Here is a 23,425-nt window from a genome sequence, read left to right on the forward strand (position 1 = left end):
CCACTATGCCGAATGCCATGCAGGGGGGAAAAAAGTAGAGCTCACAAGATGCTGAAAAGAAATCTTGTTCTTAATCCTTTCTCTGAAGTTAGAACAATTTTGGATCCTCTCCTGGAAAAGGAAATAAAGCAAAAATTAATTAAGAGAAATTGAGCCATCATGTTTTGGTGTTTCTGTCAAGTTAGGTTCTGATGGTCTCCTAGGCTATTTTTCAAAACTCAGAAATGGGTTTTATTTTTGATTTATTATATTTGATTATTTTATAACACATTGTCATTTCTATCACCCTGCTGCAATTGATAACTGTTGTGTGTAACACAATTTTGTTGTCCTCTGCATTTGGAGAAAAGAGATCAGAATAAAAAATGAAATTTCATGTTACGTAAGAGAATATGGGTATAGCGTATTTAAAAGTAACTTTCATATATTAAAAGAAAAAACCCATTTATTAAAAGAAAAAACCCATCTATTTCAGTTGAAAATTATCCTTTTAAGGTGAATATGTTTGAGAAAATTATAACTACTGTGTATTAATAATTTGAACATTATCTCTTTTTGTACTTTTCCCCTTTCTCTCCTGAACCATGTAATTTTTTTCCCTGCAACACTATTTCCCTCCCTTGTGTAGATAGCTTTTCACCTGTTATCTTTCCTTTTCTCAAATTGCACTTAAAATCCGCTGCTTTTTTATGCTTTGGTATTCCTTAGTCCAGATTCTTTATTGTGTTTAGGAACTCTGAAGTTTCAAGGGACAGATTGAAAAAGAAAAATTAGGTTATATAAATTCCCAAGAATTATATCTACTTATAAAATCTTTATAATGTAGAGTCATTATAAGCTCTTGGGGGTTTATAGCATTAAGAGAATTTAAGGTATGAGAAACGAGATTATCGTGAAATTATAAGAGCCAAACCTGTGTGGGTTATTACATGGTGAATTCATGGAAGAGAAGCCCAAGTAGGAAATGTTTAGGAAGAAATGGCTGTCACCTCAGCTATAGAGGAAGAAATCAGGTAAGGGGCTAAGTAGTGCTGGAGGTGAATGTAAGGACAGGCTTTAGATTGTTTGCACATCTTCCTCTGTAACCAATATAAATGTCATTTTTTCCTGCCAGGCCAACACATGCCCTCCCCGCTTTTTTTCTTTCAGGTCTCAACTTAAATGCCACTTCCTTAAAGAGGGACTATGATTCTAAAATAAAAAAGAGCTCCTATTCTTTTAGTCTGTTTTATTATCATAGCACTTGTATTATTCTATACTGTTATTTTTATGTAGCACTTGTCACTCAGTACTTTCTCAGTATTTTATATATGCATGTTGTCTTTCTCTCCACTTCCTCCCTTTATCTCCCAACAGTGGATATAAGTTTATTAAGTGCAGGGGGCTTGTCAATTATGTTTATTGCTCTATCCACAGTCCCTAGAATAGAACTTACTTAGCAGGAACTGGTCTCTGGTTAGACTGAGAACAGGACTCTTGTCTTATCTTTGTAAACTTAAGATTTTGTCGTGCTTATTGAATTTAATTAATTTGGCTATTATTGAGAAGAAATGAGTTAATATTAACGAAAAGTATAATTTTATAAATTAACACATTAAAATTCTTTTTTTTTTCTAAATAAAAAACTATACCAGTTTTAGCAATGGCTGGGCCACGTGTAGTACATGGAAGCCTGGGTAAAATTTAGATGCCAGAGGGCTGTCCCAATGTTTGTTTTTTCTGCTATCTACAGAAATCAAAAGGCGATTGTTTTAGGAAGTGATACTCTTCAATGGCTTTTTATATATTTTATTTTTAAAAAGCCACCGAGAAGGACTGTGTTTCAGATGAACAACTTCTATGATGTAGTAGTACACACTGAAATGAAGATGTTCCCAACAAATATTAGGAACAGTTCTTAGTTACTTTCCTAGAAGATCATTTTCTGTGTAGCTAGTGTTGCTTTTCCAGATGGACTTTCTGAGATATGAGTATTTTGCCCAAGGTTTAACTTTAAGAAAATGATAATAATTCTTGGAATACAAGTCTCAAGATTTTTCCATTTCTATAATTTTCCGTAAAAGGTTAGGTCTGTTTCTAGGTTGAACCTTCTCTGAAGATACAGTTTTTTCTATTTTGCATCATATTAGCCTGGACATCTGTTTCCACTAGGCTAATCATTTGAAACAATTCTGTATACTGAGTTATATTGAAGGAACTTGGGGCAAGTTGCTAGGAGAAGCACTATCAATTTTAGTGAAAGATGTAAGCCTGAGGAATTATATTTAGTATTTCCTAACAATTAATAATATTATCTAGTTTTGGGCAACTTCTGAATTTTGCTGGCTTATTTGTTATACATTCCTTGAAGAAATGATTGTGAAGGCAGTCCTGTTTTAACACAGCTGTTATATTCCCTCAAGATGGAATGTATTGGCTTAACCTCAGCTACATGGACTTTGCTAACTCTAATGACTAAACTCCTTAGAAAGCTAAAAATATTGTGCATATATTAAAGAAAATTTCTTCTCCCCCCCACCCCCTTGAAAGAGAAGCTAGAGATATTCTGAATATATAAGTAAAGATTCCAAGTTACTAACAAATGAAGTAATTTTTATGTATCATCATTAAGATTTTTGCAATATAGCCAATTTGGAGTCTCGAATTCTTATTCCAAATCTAGGGGTTCTCTGTAACATTTCAGATTTAATAATCCCTCCTTTATGAGTACAATCCATTTTTCCTTTCCTGGACTTTTGACATGAATTTCTGAGTGTGTATAGCATGATGTTTTCTATACAAATATAAACTTTATTTGTATCGTGTGTTGTTTTGTTGTTTTCAATGTTTCTGCTTATACTGACTGTCTCATTATATTGAATTTTACTCTCCTGATGCCTTTGCTCACACTTTCTGCTTGCTGTCCAGGCTTTGTATACTTTCTCCTGTATACTTGCTCCATCCCTTCCTTTAAAACTCATGCTAAAGTTATGTTTCACAAATTTAACTCAATTTCATAAATGATCATCTGGGATAAGGAATGAGAGGAGGTGTGAGAAACAGCATTAGCTTTTGGAAAGCTCAGAATTAAGTAGGGATGAGGATGGGACTTGATGGTAGCAGATATATTAGGATTAGCTAATATGATGCAATGAGAAAAAGGTAGAAGAGAGAAATGACCATTTTTGTTTTGAATATTGGCAGAAGGCTCTCCAGAAATAGTGCTATCGAGTCAGGCCTTGAGTGGTGAGTCCAGAGGAGGTGGACAGGTGGTCTGCATCTTCTCCGCTAGCTAACTGTATCTAGTTTGTGTTTTTAAAACTTTATGAAAGTTAATTAGACAGTTAGAGTGGGTGGCTACAGTTCTTTATTGTATAAGAAGCAGTTAGGTTTTTAGAATTGCATTTGAATTTTTTAAAAGATCCACAAGGTGATACCAGCTCAACATACAGCTCAATATATTTGTTGATGTTATCTTTAATTCTTGTTCAAGGAAATGGAGGAAATAAACACAAAAGAGGGAAAACTTTTTAAAATTTTTTCTTCAGGAATAATCTGTTTTGAAGTGGGCTGAATAAAAGCAATGATGAATCTTTTTGTGTGTGCATGTGTGTGCTTATAAAAATAAAAACGAAACCCAACTGTTGATTTTTGTTTTCAAAATGTCTTGACTGAAAAGCCTTAAGCCATGTTTAGTGGTAGGTACGGTAAGATACCCTCTGATGCTCAGACTTTCAGACGCTGGCTCTAGACTTCCAGATGGTAGTGCAGAACAGTTTGGGTGCAGAGAGACGGGCTGAACAGGACCCTGTTTGCCCCATTCCTGGGGGCTCTGATGTGGTAGAACTGAAGCAGGAAGTGAGGGAGTCCAAAATGCTAAGGCTGGAAGGGACATTTGACACAAAGCAATAGTAATAACCAGTCTATATATAGTTTGATGTGTTTCCTTCCTGAAGGGCTCTCTGCACAGTAAATAAAGCCAATAATTATCAATGGGCAACTGGGCCATGTTCTTAACAAAAGTATTCAGATGGCCATAAATCATAGCATCAAAACATATAGACTAAAGGGATGCTCTGGAGAGGAATCTACCAGCTGTTTTCCTGAGGTTTTGGGAAAAAACTGTTGCCTAATAATATTTCTAAAGTTTAAATGAGGGTCTTATGGAGTTGGCAGAGTTTTTTCTTTTGGTACTAAAAAAATGGCTCCTATTAATTACATTTATTTATTGAATATATATAAGTAATTTATTATATAAGCACAAACATATTTTTTCAGTTACAGAGCATTTATTTCTCTGTACCAAGCACAGCTCTTTGTCAAATCTTTTACTTCTAAATGAGAATATTAAAATTTTCAGTAAGGACTTTTAATAAGTAAGGATTTGACTTATTGCTAACTTATTTCTAACTTTGACTTATGGAAAATTTGCCATATCATTTTCTTTTCCCCCTTTCCATGTGTTTTTCTTCCTTGTGTACATGTTTTCCAACTAAAAATTAAATAGGTTATTGGTTAATGTATGGTTAGCATCATACTACATATTATATATTTGAATCTATATTGTTTCTGTTATTTTGAAAAGCCATTTCAGGGAAAAATGCAATTAAACCCAATTAAACTTCTTTTTAAACAAACAAAAACTTTGGTCTGTTTCTCTCAGGCATGAATTTTCGTTATAGTATCCTAATAGACCTTACATGGTACATGGGATTAATTGGACAAAGAGAGTTTTGAAAACCTCTCCCAATTAGAGTCTTGGAGCACATGGGTAGTAATGTGTGGACAGAGAGGAGAAGGGGAGCCATTATTTATGGCTCTTGAATATTAGTTTCAAAATGGCCTTAGCGATCTTCTGGTCCAGTTGATTAATTCAGTTGCTTAAAATGTGGTACCCTCAGAACTAGGACCAGTTCCACAGTACTCAAGAAAAATTTCCTCTGTGGCAACACTTTTCTATCACCTGTACCAATTTTTTAAAAGTTTTGAAAGTTTATGTTGATTGTAGGGGTTCTGGAGAAGAGTTTGATTGGTTACTGTCAACTCACCACTTCTATTGGAAAAACAACTGCTTTGGCAGTGGTAAATCAGCGAAGGGTAGCATGAGTCTTTTAAAAGTTAAATTTAACAGACATTTGTTAAGTACATATTATTTGGCTCAACAGTAGTGTCAGGCATTACAGAGATGAATAATGATTTTGGTTGCTGACTTCGAGGGGGTCTGTCTAGTGTAGGAGTCTGAGAGGGAAATGACTTACCTACTGACCTGTTCATTGCAACAAGATCATGGAAGAGAGCCAAGGGAGATGTTCTGAAAGAGCTAACATCTGGGCTGGATTTTTACAGATGAAAAAAGTATTTAATAATTTTGCCTGAATTAATATGTGAGAACGCATATGCATATAATAGAACATGAGAATTTAAAAAATAAATGTTAATTATCCCATTTTATTGTCACCTAAAGATTTTAATGGCTTTTTAAAGGTGAATATTCCTTCAGTAGCTTCTGAAACTTGGCCTTTTATGACATAGAGCTTAAGGATGATCTGATTCTTGAACAATCAAGAGGAAGAGTTAATTTAAGGGTTTAGAATGCTTAGCTATCATAAACTTAATGCAGTGAGAGAAGAGACTTTTAACGAAGAAGTGTGCAAGTGACGGGTGATCCCTCCCAAACATGGTTCTACTAGTTTTAAAAAGAATTGCTTTATATCTGATGTACTATCCCTAGTGGCTAAAATGTTTCTAAGTTTTAACTTCTGTTTCTTGTTTTGAACTAAGAAACTCATCATTCTGATCATAAAATACCCAAATTAATAACTTCCCCTAATTTGACTTTATTCAGATTAGAACTGTAAGTTTTTATTTACATGGCTACTGATTTTCTAGCCTGTTTATTGTGTGTAAAAAGTTCCTATTGTTTGCTTCTAATTAAGAACTCAGTGCTTTACAGACATTGTTCGTTATTGTTGATGAAATTATTACATTAAAAATAATTATATGAATTGGTAAACAGTTTCTTATAAAATCACACTTCTATGGAATATTAGTGCATAGCAGGCCATTTTCTTTAAAGGGTGGGGAAAAAAATCCAAAGACATTCAACGATAAGATGTGCGCACTAACGGCTGTTTCCGATAATAGGAGCAATTTGCATTCAGAATAGAGAAAATGAATTATACAAAAGGGTATATAGAGGAACAGCTATAACTTCTCTGGCATGTGCAGCAGCCCACAAAATAAACTTCCTTCCAATGACATTGGCATGATTAATCCCAAGCAACCTGGACACTGAAATTGCTGTTCTGAAAAGGGGCTTTGCAGCCTGGAAATGTCATGAGTGTAACACTAGCCTTCTTGCTAAAGTGGGGTGGGGGCTGCTCAGTGCATTTAGTGAGACTCTCTCCTTTCTCCCCCAACCCCCGATGTTCACAGTATTTGAATATTCATGATGGGTTGACAGGTGGTCACTGAATGCAAGACTGAAGCCATTCTGGATCCTTTCACTTTTTCATTTTTCTATTAGAGAAACTTACAAGGTCATGTGAGATGCCTCGTTCTTGATTTACTTCTTCTGATATCAGTTTGGGACAATTTTCCTAAGGTGGGCTTCAGTTTACCTTTTTGTAACCATATTTTTGCTTGTGGAATGTCTAACCAATTTCCAGGTACATTATCAACATCATGTCTGTAATAAAAATGCCTCGCGCTTCTGTTTCCTTACATACAGTCTCCTGGCATGTCGACAGCCATGCCTTCAGTTGTGTAGATGGTGTTTCCTCTTCTTTAAAGGGAGAAAAAACGTAGGCTGTCTAGAGAATATTCAATCCAGGGCTGTGGACCTGAGTCTTCTGACCCAAATCTAGGGCTCTCTGCTTGCTGCATCCTGTTTATTTTCATCCAAAAGGCTACATAGCAATTGGGTGTTTTAGGGTTAGATTTCCTGCCCGGCTTGAGTCACTTACTGAGAACTTATGTGCACCAGGTCCTGTGCTGCATCTTATACGCACATCATTGTGCTTATCCATTCAGGATGCTTTAACAAAGTACCATCCACTGGATGGCTTATAAACAACACAAGTGGACTTCTCACAGTTCTGGAGACTAAAAGTCCCAGATCAGAGTGCCACAATGGTAGGATTCTGGTGGGGGCCCTCCTCAGAGTTGCAGACTGCTGTCTTCTCACCATCTCCTCACATAGAGGAAGGGGCAAGAGAGCTCTCTTGGGTGCTAATCCTATTCATGAGGTTTCCACCTTCATGACCTAATCACCTTCAAAATTCCTACCTCCTGATAGGATTTCAATTTATGAGATTTAGAGGAATACAAACATTCAGTCCGTAACAGTCACCCTGTTTAGTCTTCACATTGTCTAGAAGAGGAACCCAGAGATTTGAGGTGAAATAATTTTGCAGAGGTAGCTCACATAGTCTGAGGAGGATCATGGATTGGCACCCAAGTATGCTGGGCTGCTGTCACCTGAGCCCTTGACACTCTGTCTTCTTGAGGTGAATGTGCTTTCTGTCCTTGAGAAGTGAAAGGAAATTAGCAGAAAGAGCTTTCAAAATATGGTCATAAGGAACTCTGTTCAGTGTCAAGGCACTGATTCAGGCTGTTAACTTTTCAGGAGGATAAAAGGAAAAGAGATAGTAATACTTTGTGGTCTAGAAAGATCTTGTGAAGAAATTAGAATTTGAATTTGCAGAGGATACTGAGTAGCTTCAAGGTGTGGTAGAAGGGACAGAAAGAGGACTAGGCACTGGTGGGAAATGCTGGGCGCATTTGGGGGAAATGCATTGGAATGAAGCAGAGGGGTTTTGGTAGGTGACAAAGGGACAGGTAAGCTGGGGCTGCTGAAGAGGACTCAGGGCATCAGTGTGTGTGGCCTTGGTATTTGGCATGTACGTGTTTACTTCATGATACCACCAAAATGTAGTCTTAACTAGAATGGTTTCAGTTGGCTTGTGATTGATTTTCATTTAATTGAAAGTTTAGTGGAATGAAATCCTATTTAGCTTCTTAGGGTCTCTTATTCCCCAAGAGCTTGCCTAATAGTCTTGCTTCCTTTTAACTCCATGAGAAATAAAAGCCTTATTGTTTCTTTTGTATTCTTATGATGTGATTAGATCTTAAGTGTTTACATATATGTTGGTATTTCAGTAAACATTCCTTTTGGGTGGGTGAAGGAGGGAGGTTATGTGTCATAGAGAAACGCTGGTTTTGGGATTTTCTAAGGAAAGCAGATGGCATAGAAGTCAGAACATCTCTAGGCCAGGCACGGTGGCTCATGCCTGTAATCCTAACACTTTGGGAGGCCGAGGCAGACGGATCACCTGAGGTTGGGAGTTCGAGACCAGCCTGACCAATATGGAGAAACCGCGTCTCTACTAAAAATACAGAATTAGCTTGTGTGGTGGCGCATGCCTGTAATCCCAGCTACTTGGGAGGCTGAGACAGGAGAATCGTTTGAACCGGGGAGGGGCAGGTTGCGGTGAGCCGAGGTTGCACCATTGCGCTCCAGCCTGGGCAACAAGAGCGAAACTCTGTCTCACAGAATAAATAAATAAATAAATAAAAATAAAAAAGAAGTCAGGACATCTCAGACAAGTCAGGAGTTAAGGTGGAGAGTGATTTGCATCAAAGACTAGACATAGATAATACTCTTGTTAGGAAGCTTACAGTTCTTTTCAAACTTTGGGTTATAGGGAGCAATCATCAGTTTCCCTAAAGCTTTAGGGCAGGGTAATAACAAGTGAAGTTCACTCATTAATAATCATGGTTGACTGTGATGAGCTATTCTCCACCAAGATTTGAATAAATGAATTACATATCTGCTTTACATAAGAGAAATTATTGTTACAGTTTCTGGAGAAGAAATAAAGCATAGATCAGAGACTCAACTGGGGGTTTGTTTTGGCAAGGGGCTATGAAAATTGGGTGTGATCTAGACGGTAGAATGGGATTTTTTTTTTTTAAAAAAAGAAGAATGTCTTTTTGTCTATTCTCATCTTACCTATTTTCTTTCTTAATGTTGCAGTGTGCAAAGATCCACCTTACAAAGTAGAAGAATCTGGGTATGCTGGTTTCATTTTGCCAATTGAGGTTTATTTTAAAAACAAGGTATGTAATCTTTACCCATTAATCTTTCAGTAGAAGATCCACCATTAGCCAAATGATGTTTAAAATAATTTTGACTCATAAGCACTTCTGTCACTAGATGATATTAAAATAAAAGTTAAATTTGTCTTCTAGGAATTTTGGCTATCATTACCCTTAATTATCAAGGAAGTGGCTAGAAGAAGATAATTTTAATTAAATGAAGTCAGATTATGTGAAATTTATTAAGTGTTCCTTTAAAGAGAGGAGTGATTACCATATGGAAAAGATAAATATGTTTGTAAAATAGAAAAGAAGAATTATAGTTTTTCAGTAAAATGCTTCTTTTCTCATTTTCATATCTGTAGAATTTTTTTGAGGCTTGCAAAGAATAATCTCATTTTATCTTTAGCTGATACCCACACCATACATGTATATAGTTATTTCAACTTCAGATATATGGATTTTACTGAATTTAAAAGTTTTCAGGCCAGGCGCAGTAGCTCACACCTGTAATCCCAGCACTTTGGGAGGCCGAGGCAGGCAGATCACTTGAGGTCAGGAGTTCGAGACCAGCCTGGCCAACATGGTGAAACCTCGTCTCTACTAAAAATACAAAAATTAGCTGGGTGTGGTGGTGGACACCTGTAATTCCAGCTACACAGGGGGCTGAGGCAAGAGAATCACTTGAACCCGGGAGGCGGAGATGGCAGTGAGCCGAGATCACACCACTGCACCCAGCCTGGGTGACAGAGTGAGGCTCCATCTCAAAAAAAAAAAAAGTTTTCAGCACTACATATGTGGCATAACACACAGATTGTATAATGCCAGACAAATTGCTCAACCTCTGTGGAGCTTACTTTCCTTATTTATGAAATGAGGAGATAAGAGTACTTACCTCAAAAGGTGGTTAGTAGGATTAGATAAAATAAACTTCTGCAAAGTATTTAGAATAGTACCTTATAGATAAGCACTTAAAATGCTAATTATTATATTCCTTATTTTTCCTCCAGAGATATCATAATTTCTAAAACCTGTTGAAAAGTCAGGTAATTGGCTTTTTTTTTCTTTTAAAGAACTGAGCAAATAGAATATCATGTAATCCAAACCAGTGGTCAGTAAAATATGGTCCTTGGGATAGCATTAGCATTACCCTAAGAACGGGTTAGAAATGAGATTCTCAGATTCAACCCAGATCTATCAAATCAGAATCTCTGGAGGTAGGGCCTAGGAATCTGCATATTTTCTAGTCCTTCTGATGCTTAGTAAGAGAACCACTGATAAGCCACTCTTTAATGTGCAGTCCCTTCCACTGGAACAGTGTCACACTGGCTTTTTCAACTTATAGCAGTCTCAGTGCTCAGTTCAGCAGTTAGAAAGTGTTAAAACCAGATTCATGATCTAGGTCTTTCTCTCCATTGGCTATACTCCTAACTTCTGTGCTATCTAGCAATAACTCTTTGCTAGAATAATAATTATCTTTCTTAGTGGTGATACCACTGAATCGTTCACATATTTGTCATCAAATCAAATTGTTGAGATGTATTTATATCTGCTCATGTAATATGCCTTCATATTGAAGTGCTCATTTTTCTCATTTCAAGTTCTGTTTCCCTTAAGAAAATGGTTTTTGGCTTTCTTTTACTTCTTCTCTTTTTCCTTCACCACCAATTTCTCCAATACTTGTTACTTGTTATTGTATATTATAATCATCCTAGTAGATGTGAAGTACACCTCATTTTGGTTTTATATGCATTTCTTTGATGACTTACAAGTTCGAACATCTTTTCATATGCTCATTGTTCATTTGTATTTTTTTTTTGGAGAAGTGACTATTCATATCCTTTGCTCATTTTTCAGTGTAATTTTAATTTAAGCGGTATGTTTATGGGAAGAAATTTAGAGCCTGTCTCTATCTCCCATCTTTCCCACTACCCTTTTAATATCTTTTTTTAAAAAAATTTATTTATTATTATTATACTTTAAGTTGTAGGGTACATGTGCATAACGTGCAGGTTTGTTACATATGTATACTTGTGCCATGTTGGTGTGCTGCACCCATCAACTCGTCATTTACTAAAGACACATACCCTTTTAATATCTTAGAAGTTTAAGTGATGAAGATCATATGGTGCTTTTCTTCCCTCTTGTCACATCCTCATATCCAGTGTTGTATTTCATCTAGAGATTGGGCTACATTATAGGAACAATCTAGCCCTTCAAGCCAGCAAAGTTCTTATCTCAAAGAAATTAAAGAATAGGCAATTATGATCTGTTATGAGAAGACAATAATGGTTATGATTATACCACTGCCTTCCCACCAGCAAAGTTAGTTTGACATTGCATTGACCTCAGTTTGGAAATAATGATGCAGTGAAGTATCTTCTCTCTTTTCTTGTTTTTAACGTTTCTGGTCATTTGTACAAGCTCTGAGTGAAGCAGAGGAATCTATTTTATGAATTGCTCAGTTTCCTGCTTTACAAAAATAACTGGAATTTCCCCATATGCCAGATTTAAGAAGAGAACAAGTAAAGGATGAAGAGGCAGCAAGTATCACTCCCTACCACGCGCGCACGCACACACACGCACGCGCATGTGCGCGCACACACACACACACACATTCAGTCTTCTTGAAATTCATGGAACAGAGTAAAAGCAAGATATAATGAAGGCACATTGGGTAGTCATTATGACTGTAAGACATATATTCACTTTGTGGGGGATTTTATTTTCTTAAAATATAAAGGAAGAAAGCAGCATATGAGATGAAAAACAGCTCTTCCTTTGTGGCCATTGTAAAATAGACACAGGTGGAACATTGTAGATTTTCTCTTTAGTATATAGATTAGCTTATTTCTATTTTCTAGTTTTAGGCTTTCTTTAAAATTTCATACTTTATAATGATTTCTGTTTTCACATGTACACAATAATACGTATATATTTCAGTGTTTGTAATATGGAAAAGTAGGATACACCTAATTGGCCCTATGTAGAGATGAGGATCAGTAAATGGTAATTAAGTAATCCTTAGAATTCTGTACAGTATTTAGTGTGGCAACATGAGTAAGTCTCAAAAAATGATGACTTAAAAGTTGCAGAAATATATGTACATGGTTATATCATTTGTGTATTTTTTAAAGAAATTACTAAAATTAATAATGGTGTTCTGGAGAGGTATGTATTTAGTATAAGAGCATATGCTGGAATGACAACACAGGAACTTAAGGGCATTAGTTACTGGAGGAGAGGAATGGAGAAGTTTACACATATGAAGTTCTTTTGTTTTATTTTGTTTTGTTTTGATGGGGTTTCACTCTGTCACCCAGACTGGAGTGCAGTGGTGCAATCTCAGCTCACTGCAACCTCCGCTTCCTGAGATCAAGTGATCCTTCTACCTCAGCTTCCCAAGTAGCTGGGACCACAGGCACGCACCACTACACCCAGCTAATTTTTGTATTGTTTGTAGAGACAGAGTTTTACCATGTTGCCCAGGCTGGTTTCGAGCTCCTGAGCTCAAGCAATCTGCCCACCTCTGCCTCCCAAAGTGCTAGGATTACAGGTGTGAGCCACCCCGACTGGCCAAATCTTATTTCTTTGAAGAAAAAGATAAAGCAAATCTCTGGAAGTGTTAGCTGTTTAATCTCAGTAGAGGGCACATGGATATAGCATTTTAAGTACTTTTCTATATGTTACTAATTTCTTAGTTAAGAAAGGAATTACTGCTTTGTCACTGTGTTGTTTTCTTAGGATGTCTTAGAAACTAAATGTTTACTATAGTCTGATCTAGATCTCTGAGCTAGATATATTTGTTTCTTTATTTTTTCTAATTTTAACTTGTAAGAGCACCTAATGTGAGATCTAACTTCTTAAATTTTAAGTGTATTAAGTGTACAATACCTTATTGTTGACTATAGTTACAATGTACAGCAGATCTCTAGAGCTTATTCATCTTACTTAATTGAAACTTAATGCCTGTTGATTGACAATTCATTTTCCCCTCTCCCCAGCCCATGGTAACCACCATTTCAATCTTTGATTTTATGAATTTAAAATCTTACATAATATCTGTTTTAGATATCTCATATAAATGGACTCAGACAGTACTCGTCTTTCTGCGTCTGGCTTATTCCCCAAGGTCCAGCTGGTTGTATTTTTTATTTTTCGTATTACTGAAATGATCCATTGGTAAAAATTTAATAGGTCTAGGCTCTTGCTTCAGAGTGTTCATTTATTTATTTTGTATATTTATTATTTTATTTATCCCTGGAGTTTATTCAACTCTGTCTTGAAGAATAAACATCCATTGTAGTAATGATGTATTAGTCCCTTCTTACATTGTTATGAACACCTGAGACTGGGTAATTTATAAAGGAAATAGGTTTAATTGATTCACAGTTCTGCATGGCTGGGAAGGCCTCAAGAAACTTACAATCCTAGCATAAGGGGAAGCAAACATGTCCTTCTTTACAAGGCAGCCGGAGAGAAAAATGCAGAGCAAAGTGGGGAAAAGCCTCTTATAAAACCATCAGATCTTGTGAGAACTCACTCACTATCATAAGAACAGCATGAGAGAACACCCCCATAATCTAATTGCCTCCCAAGACACATGGGGATTATGGGAACCACAATTCAAGATGAGATTTGGGTGGGGGCACAGCCAAACCATATTAAATGGTTCATGAAAAAGTGTTGTTCAGAGTTTTCATAGGAATGAGGGAAAGCAGAAAAAAAATAATTCCAGGTAATGGTGGAAGAGTCTTAATTCTACCTATTAAAGATACCCTGTCCTTGGTCACATTCCCATCCTTGTGTTTTTCCTGCTTCTGTAATGAGCTCGTCTTCAATTCTGCTCATTTATTTGAGCTGTCAGGGTCAAGGGGGTAGTAGAGTGTCAGTACGTCTCTTGAGTTTGTATATGTTAATTCTGTCTTATTTTGTATTTGTGTCCAACAAAACAAGCCTATTTGTGAGAATTGTGTGTTTCAGAAACTCTAAACCAACAGGGACACTGAAACATAATCGATTTATGTTTGAAAGGATCCCATGCTTCTCTCTTTCAATATGATCTCATAAAAGAGAGAGTAAATGTCAAGGACTGAAGTTTCTGCAGAATGAGAGAGGGTAACTTGATATTGCCAAAAACAGATTTCCACCTCTAGGAAATGTATTATTTTTATACAGAGAGTAAGCACATGCTTTCTTATTTGAACTTTGAAGAAGAATGTTTTCTGAGGAGCATAGACTGACATAATATCGATGTCTGCCTTCTAAGAGAAGATATTCAGTTGGCCAGAGCACAAGTTTATGAGTACTTTTTTCTTACTTAAAAAAAAAATCTTAAAAAAAATCATACTCAGGATTCGGAGAGTCATTTTCTGTGGTGCTTACCATTGGTTTTATTGAAAAGTGATGTTTTTGTTCTGTTTTAGACTGTTGTAGACTATAAAGTGATGTTGATATTACCTCATTCTTTTTATGCTGGTAATTAATGTATTCTTCAATGTTTTTCTCTTTCAGAAAGTGTACAGGAGTATGTATTTTCTTAGTAAAAGTATATGGAATAGAACTTAGGAGTTTTAGTCCTTTGACTACATTTAATGATTGTTAACTATTTGGTACAGTCTTCCCAGATTTCCCTCCATGTATTTGCATAGATAAAATGTGTGTCAGCATAGATTGGCAGGGCATGATTTAATATTTTTTTGTGACTTGCCTTTAATTCAGTTAGCAATATGCCTTTTTATTTATTTATTTATTTATTTATTTATTATTATTATTATACTTTAAGTTCTAGGGTACATGTGCATAACATGCAGGTTTGTTACATATGTATACTTGTGCTGTGTTGGTGTGCTGCACCCGTCAACTCGTCAGCACCCATCAACTCATCATTTACATCAGGTATAACTCCCAGTGCAATCCTTCCCCCCTCCCCCCTCCCCATGATAGGCTCCAGTGTGTGATGTTCCCCTTCCCGAGTTCAATATACCTTTCAAAGTCAGTATTTTTAAACACCTGAATGGTGTTATATGGTAATGATGAAGATAATTCTTAGTTTCTTGTTATTATAAGCAATGCTACCATGAACATTTTAGAGTATATTTTTGTACCTATATTTGAATATTTCTATGGAAGAGATTCTTAGAGGTAGAATTACTGGGTCAAACATCATATGTATTTAGTATGTTGACAGATATTGTCAAGATGTCTACCAAAAAGGCTTTACTAGTTTATGCTCCCAGTTACGCTCTCCTTTTAAAATTAACTCTAAAGTTGCATCTTCTGTTTTACAACTTAGAGGAGAGACAGATAAATAAAAAATGATCATAACTAAATGTGATAATTACTTTAATAGAGGAATGCTATGAAGGACGTCTAATTCAGATTATACTGGGAGAGTGAGAAAGACTTTCCAGAGGAATTAATGCTTTAGCTGGGTCTTGAATAATGAGTTTGCATTAACAAGGCAATAGGAGGGGAGCTATGCTGGGAGGGAGGACATTTTAGGTTTGAGGAGCACTACTTGTGAAAGGCCAAATGAATGAATTAATGTGAAGTATTGGGGAACTGCAGATGCTTCAAAGGTGTGGGAAAGCAGTATAGTAAGATATCAAAAGAAATGTAGGAAAGGTAGTAAGAGACTGCAATGGTTATTCAAAGGAAATGGGATTTTATTGCAGAAAATGATGAACCATTAAAGGCTTTTATGTCAGTGGAAAGCTGTAATCTGGTTTTTGTGTTAGAAAGCTCATTCTCTGGTCATTGTGGGAAGTAGAATGAGGTAAGTTCAAAATCAGGGAGGACATCAAATGAAGAATGGTGGTGGTCTAAGCTAGGACAATATTTATGCCTTAGAGGAAAGGATAGGTGGATTTGAAAGTTCATAAGGACGAATGCTAAATAGAACTTAGAGAAAATTTGACTGTAGTGAGTGAGGAAGAAGGAACAGTTGAGAATGGTTTTTGTGTATTTTAACCTTGGCAAGCAGTTAGAATTGCTGTTTTCCAAGATAACAGAGGATAGGACAAAAGACACATATGCATGAATTGGATGCTGCCATAAGTCAACCTGTGGAACACATGTATGTAGCAGCCAATGAGAGCTGGGCTGGAGATACACTTAGGGGAGTCACTGTCACACAGGCGGAACTGACTCCTTGTGAATAGGTGTCATCTCCTTGGGAAACTTTGCAGAAAGGTAAAGCACATTTAAGGGTCAATGAAGAAAGAGAAGAAAGTCCATGAAGAATATTGAGAAGGAACAGCCAGTAAACTTTGAGGAAAACCAGGAGAGAATGGCATCCTGATAAGAGAGAGAAAAAGTAGGTTTCATGTCAGATTGTAGTGGAAGTGAAGGAGTACTGAAGAAATGAGTAGAGATTATGATTTGGGAAGTTTGGATGAGGAAGTGGAAACCATGAATTTTGAGTAGTTAATTCTTATATTCTGACAGTTTCAGGTGCTAAGACCCTTGAGTCAAAAGAAATGGATTCAAATCATTTTTGTTTCATCATGTATTAGTAATATAACAATAAAACAAGGCTCACATCTGCCCCAAAGAGAGCAGTGAGAATTAAATGAGATGAATATTAAAGTACGTATTAGTTGTCATTATTATCTTGAGTCTGTATTTTCACCTTGCGTGGCTAAAGATCAATGTGTAGAGAGGGATAAATGTTCAGTCAACTTAAGTAATGGCTTGAGAGTTGAACCTAGGTATCATGAAATTCTAATTATTGTGTTCTTTTGCATAAGATGCTATTTTGTCCTAGTTATTTATTCAGAAAAATGCCATTCTTATTAATCTCACAGATACTTACTGCATTTCTACTGTGTATAGTCATAAACTAGTTTTTGAGGATACAATGATGATTCAAACATTGTTCCTACTTTCAACAATCTTCTGATCCAGCAGAGTAAATGGTGATAATAAGAAGTCAATTATTCTAAGATGTGGCAAGGGTAAGAGAAAGATGCATACAGGGTAGAGGAGAGGCAGTGGGGAGCTGAGAGTTAAGGGAAGGTTTTCCAAAAGTGAAATCATAAGTTGGGAAGGATGAGAAGTTACGTAGGTAAAGCAGTAGGTAGAGAAATGGAGGTAGGCAGTGAAGGTAGTAATGCAAAGCAAGAATGAAACCAGAGGTAACCTACAACATGGTAGGTACTGGGAAGCAACCAGCAGTGGGATATTGCTAGGCCATCAGATGGAGAGAAGGGGAGTGGTAGGATATGAAGCCAAGAGCCAGATTATGAAGGCCCTTATGTGGCATTCAGGTGAGATTAGGGTTTTTAGCCTAATGGCCATTGGAAACTGTTGAAATTTTAATTAGGAAGTGAAAATGGCTAGATTTTTTTTCATACAGATAATCTTAAGGTCTGAATGGAGGTGGAATTGAAGAGAATATATCCCAAAGTAAAGAGTTTATAGTAGTTTGGGCCATGAGTAAGAGCCTAGTAGTAGGAGTTAGAGGGCTTGTTTGAAGAAATATTTATGGAGAAAATGGCAGCCTTTGATGGTGAGTGTAGTGGGGTAGGGAAGAGGAAGGAATGTGCTTGGTTTCTAGTTGGGTGGCTGTGTTGCTGGTATCCTGTCGCCTAAAAGATCATGGGGAAGATGAGAAGTTTTTCTCATTTCGTTTCCCCTAACAAAAGAAACTAATTTGTCAGATATTTCCACTTTGTTTCATTGATGATTCCATGATACTTTTTTTCCCCCAGTACTGCTTTGACAGTTTAGCTGTTAGATGTCTTAGGTCTTTTCTATTTCTTATGAGGAGTAAATTTTGCTTTTAAAATTTCACTTATGCCTCTCTTTTGTCTTTCATAAATTTTGTTAACCTCCAGGAAGAACCTAGGAAAGTCCGCTTTGATTATGACTTATTCCTGCATCTTGAAGGCCATCCACCAGTGAATCACCTCCGCTGTGAAAAGCTAACTTTCAACAACCCCACAGAGGACTTTAGGAGAAAGTTGCTGAAGGCAGGAGGGGTAAGTGGCACTCTCTTGTGAAAAGCATTCCTATTAAAAAACAAAAAACAAAAAAAACACTAGTTCCTGATGTGTTAAAAAGTATAATAAGGTTTTGGGAGAGGTAAAAAGAGATGATGTAACTTGATGGCTTAGCTGTGGATTCATGTGTTCAGATGAAGAGGTAGACAATAATATTTTAGATAGGTATAAGTTTGAAATTACACTATGTATTAAAACAGTCTTAAAATCTATGCAGCTCAAATTTAATTATGACAAAATGCCAAAACAAATAAGCAATAAACTCTCCTCATTTAAGAAAAGAGTAATATCTGAACTGTGTTGTATCAGTTATAGAAACTTTGGGGTTAAGTTGCAAGTCACATTAAAAATTATATAAAAAGAAATCCAAATTTGCTTGATCACAATTAATAGAAAAAGTATCTTCACTCATATTACATGTTTGAATCATTTAAATACGCATTTTTGTTTGTTTGAATTTTGTGTCGATAAAAGATGGATTTTCCTTTTTAAAGTAATGGTAGCAAAAGTGTTGTAAATTTTTGCCCTTGTGATTTGACTAGTATGGGAAAGAATTTTAAGTGGTACCTCTTGCAAACATAAACATTTGGAATGTTTGCTTCTGAAGCTGGGTCAGCTGTACAAACACTATTGATTGGTCAAAATCTATTTGACAATGAATGTCACTGGGATCATCAGCTCCTACTTCACATGAACTTACGTATCATATTATGTGGGCACTTCACACCCTGTCTATTTTGAAATGTGTTCTTTTCTCCAGGATCATCTTCACTTCACTTCCAGTTTCTCTGGAAAGTTTTTGCACAGTTTTCTATTTATGAAGTTATTTTCTATATGCATTTGTAGACCATAACCCGCCAAGATGCCTTATATCACTGATAAACTCTACCTGAGGGCTTTGTAGGAAGGAGGTGGTTTTTTTGTGGCGTAGTTTTCTTTATTGAATACATGAACAACCACTTTGAGAACCTAAGAGAAGCTATTGTTCCTCTTATGAGAAAGTTGCCCATATATATAATTGTGTGACTATTCTGGGTGATGTGAACCTTATTTTTTGAGTTCTGTTTTGCTAGGCTGCTGCCCTTTTACCTGAATTATGAATATGTGTTTGAAGCATTGCAAGTACTTTTACCATGTTTCATTCCTTGTTGTATGTATGTCAGTAGAAAAGTGGGTATTGGGCCAGCTTTGGAAATGAAATGCCACTTAGAGTATTCTATGGGGGAAATGCAGTTTCATGAAGAAATGGGCTTTTGTAACACATCTTATTTTAAAATTAGGAACTTATTATAAAACTATTAAAGAAGTTGTTTGGAAAAGTAACTCTATTTTACTCCTTTTATGGTTATCAGGAGTATAGTGTTGATGCTATTTACCTAAGTCTATGCCCTTAACAATCAACTGGTCCATTTTACATCCTAATCGGCCTCATTTTTTTTCTTAAGAATTTGGCATTTTACATTTCTGATTATCTCTTTTGGGTTGTGTAGTTGGGTGGGTAATTAGAGTGTGCAAATTATGGAACTCGAGTACATCATACTTCTGATAAGGGTCATAGGAAAACGTAAATATGACACAAGAACTTTTTAAAGCAACCACTTAGTCCCAGAGAAGTAGAGGGTTGCCTGTGAGCTGGAAAAGAGGTTACAGTCAGTGATAATGCAGCAAAGTGCAGCACTGCATCCTGATAAGGTCTCTAGTTGATTTCTCATCTTGTGCTCTACTCAGCCTTTATCTCAGAATGATTCTTCTTGACTTCCAGCTTTCCTTCTTTGTGTTTAAGTGCTGTTTGAAGCCAGCAGATATTTTCCTATTAGAATTAGACTGTGTCTTGACAACTCTAAAATAATAAAATGTGAACTATTCCAGGCATATGCTATTTGAAATATTACAAGTTATTTAAGGGACTAATCACAGTGAATTTTGCAGTAAAATAAACACTTAAAAATTTATTAAAAATCATAGTAATTCTACAGATTTTGTCTATTTCATATGGGAAGATTAAAATGAACTTCTATAGAAATGTAAAAAGAAATCAATAGACTAATAAACTTTTTTTGACTTACCTAGATTTTTGACTGCCTTATATTATTTATACCTGGCTTTAACCATTTGTCTTGTCTTAGTATTAATGCAGCCTATCATGGTGTTACTAACTTATGAGCCATTCTGATTTCATGAGAAATGAGTTCACGATTGTGTCTTCAGATAAACTTTTCTTTTCTTTTTTGGCCTGGGTTTTGTGATGGGAGAAAGGATACTTTCCTCCTTATACCTAAAGATTATGTATGCAACATAGATGTATATATTCTACCTTAAAAGGAAAAAAAAAATTGAACCCTTCTTCTAGTCATTATATATAACTTAAGGCATGGGTGGAGTAAACTTAGTGTTTGACTATGGTTCCCTCTCTTTTACTTTTTTCTTTTAAACTAAAAAGTACATGGAGCTATTAAAAGTTGAGTGTCGCTTTTCAAGAGGTCAGAAAGGTTGTTTTTAGAGCTGGAAGCATCTTGGAAAAAATGTTTTTTTAGCTCTTAGAAGAAAATAATTTGAAAGAACTTTTGCCAGAGAATCTTGAAAAACTGCAGATTTTTTCTACTTCATAATCTATAAGCCTATAACAACTTTTTTGGGAGAGGGGTCAGTAACATTCTATTCTTTTCACTGGATTTTGTTTTTAATTTCAATGTCATACTATTTCCTAAATAGTCTCAAAACTTGGTGTTATGTCCCCCTTAGAAGAAATGTACCCTGTGTTTTTCTGTGACATGGCTCCATAATATTAAGTACATTCTTGTTATAAAAGAAAAAATATTGTGGGCAGGGCACATTTAGACTTAAACATTATTTTCTGAGAGTATTGAATACAGAGTGATTTATTTTATAGGACCCTGAAAGTAGTTTCCTCTAAATTGGAGAGCTCATGGGAGCTTGCTGGGGAAATTGTGGATTTGGTTTAGGAACTAGCCCGTCAAACCTTTTTTTTTTTTTTAATTGAGGTAGAGTCTCACTCTGTTGCCCAGGCTGGAGTGCAGTGGCTTGATTTTTGTACACTGCAGCCTTGACTTGCCAGGCTGAAATGAACGTCCCACCTCAGCTTCCCAAATAGCCGTGACTACAGATACATGCCACCACATTTACTAATTTAAAAAAAAAAAATTGTAGACACAGGGTCTTATTATGCTGCCCAGGTTGGTAGATTTTTATTTTTATTTTTTGAGATAGGGTCTTACTCTGTCACCTAGGCTGGAGTGCAGTGGTGCAGTCATGGCTCACTGTAGCTTCCAAGGAGGCTCACTGTAGCCTCCTTGGCTCAAGTGATCCTCCCACCTCAGCCTCCTGAGTAGCTGGGACAACAGGCACAGACTACCACACCTGACTAATTTTTGTATTTTTTGTAGAGACAGGGTTTTCCCATGTTGCCCAGGCTGGTCTTGAACTCCTGAGCTGAAATGATCAGCCCCCTTAGGCCTCCTGAAGTGCTGGGACTACAGGTGTGAGTCACTGCATCCAGCCCCTTGTCAAGCTTTAAGTAAGAAAAAGAGGGTAGGGGTTATGAAATGGGAAAGAACAACTTGAGAACTTATTATAAAAATTATTATTCATATTTATTATATAAATTTTAGTATATTATTATATTAAGGGAGGATATTTCCTTTGAGATCTTTATTCTTTGACTGGTAGAGGGAAGAGAGCAGTGAGCAGTAAACTTTTGAGGGCAAGATCACACATAATCTGTCTTTTAATTTTAAGCAAAAGGACCAAATGTACTCTGTGGAGAAGCACCTCTGTATTTGCTGAGATATTTCTATGTATTTCCCATTTTTAAAGAATGAACTGATTGATCCCTTTTGGATCAGTGATTCTCAAATTGTGCTCATTAGGATATTAAGATTAAAAGGCTTGTGATCATGACAGGTAATTTTCTCTCTATTCACTTATCACTTTTTAGTAGCTGGAATTCAGTCATACTGAAAATATTGCAGAAGAGTTTGACATCTGTTACTATAAGACAGATGAAAGAAGAGGAACTTTTCTTTGAGGTGCTGGCAAAGTAAACATATACTCTATATTAGATATTGTATGTCGGGGAACTAAAATTTATGGTTCTACTAACTTGTCTTTCTGAATTTCTGGTTGGAAAGAAGTGTGATACAATTGGAAAAGTTTTAAAGTCAGGTTGGTTTAGATAAAACCTTTATCATCTTCAAGCTGGGTAACCCTGGGAAAAACCATTGCATCTTTTTGTATCTCAGTTTATTAGCTGTGAAGCGGATATGGCAGTGTTTTCCTCATAGGGAACGTGTAACCATGATGTATGGCACATAGTAGATACCCAGTACCTTAGTTCTTTTCCCCTCAATTACTGGTTTAGAATATCAACAGATGCTTAACCATCTTTATATCAGGCACTTAAAGGTACGGTGAAAAAGATTTGCTATTTAGTGTAAGCTACTCAACATTTATTCACAGGAAAACATGTTTAGCACCAGTTAGTGTGACCAGCGCATTGATAGATCTGTGTTGTGTTTAAAGATTAGCCTGTGGTTTCTTTCTCCAAGGTGTTGGCACTCTGTATTTTGCTTGTATAAAGTGTCTGTTTGTATTTTGCTTGTGTAAAGGGCTTGGAATATTATTTTGTAAGATGTAACTTTTCATTAGAAAAATAGATTATTACCATTGTTCTTAATTCTGAATTTTGAGCAGATTAAACGCTTCTCAAGGCTATGTGTTTCCTTAGAAGAGTTCACATATATGTCCAGCAAGGTAGTTGGATCCTTGTGCTTCTACGAAGAAAGCACAAAATAGGCAAGCATCTTTGGAAAATCAAGTTTATTTTGCAGTTTCTTTCTTTTTTTTTTTTTTTTTTTTTTTGCCTGGAAACCAAATGGCCTGCTTTGGTTCTGTTGTTTTTTATGGGATGGTGGTAGGGTGTTGGGTGTTTGTTTGTTCCTACTGCCTTTCTTTCTTCTTTCCCTCCCTCTTTCTCTCTCTCCCTCCCTCCTTCCTTCCTTCCTTTCCTCAATTAAACAGGGCAAAGTCTAAACATGTTGTTCAGTCCTATTTCTGAATCACTGGCAAGCAGTTAATTTTGAGGACTGAAAATTAAAACTAACCACAGCAGTTGTTAAAACTAGGGTTTCTATAGGCAGAAATCCAATTCTGTTCAGACACCACCTGTTTCAGTAGGACATTTCAGACGCCCATTTGGCAAGATTTGCTGGAGAAGACATGGGGAACATGCTTCCAGTCTGTATTAAATCTGCAGCATAATGCAGCCCTGTTTCTGAGAGTGACAGTTACATTTATATATGATCTGTTTTCGCAAGGAATAAATT

General features: G+C 36.2%; 1 protein-coding gene across 2 annotated transcripts in view; it reads left to right on the plus strand.

Moving 5' to 3' along the window:
* The window catches only part of MLLT3 (MLLT3, super elongation complex subunit), a 283,980-nt gene that overhangs the window by 160,382 nt on the left and 100,173 nt on the right, over positions 1-23,425 (plus strand). For both annotated transcript variants that reach the window (XM_025360181.1, XM_025360182.1), the window contains exons 3-4: positions 9,017-9,099; positions 17,919-18,062. In XM_025360181.1, coding sequence (XP_025215966.1) covers positions 9,017-9,099; positions 17,919-18,062 — 227 coding nt within the window. The remainder of the gene's footprint in view (positions 1-9,016; positions 9,100-17,918; positions 18,063-23,425) is intronic.

This window comes from Theropithecus gelada, chromosome 15, assembly GCF_003255815.1.
Source record: "Theropithecus gelada isolate Dixy chromosome 15, Tgel_1.0, whole genome shotgun sequence".
Classification (NCBI taxonomy): domain Eukaryota; kingdom Metazoa; phylum Chordata; class Mammalia; order Primates; family Cercopithecidae; genus Theropithecus; species Theropithecus gelada.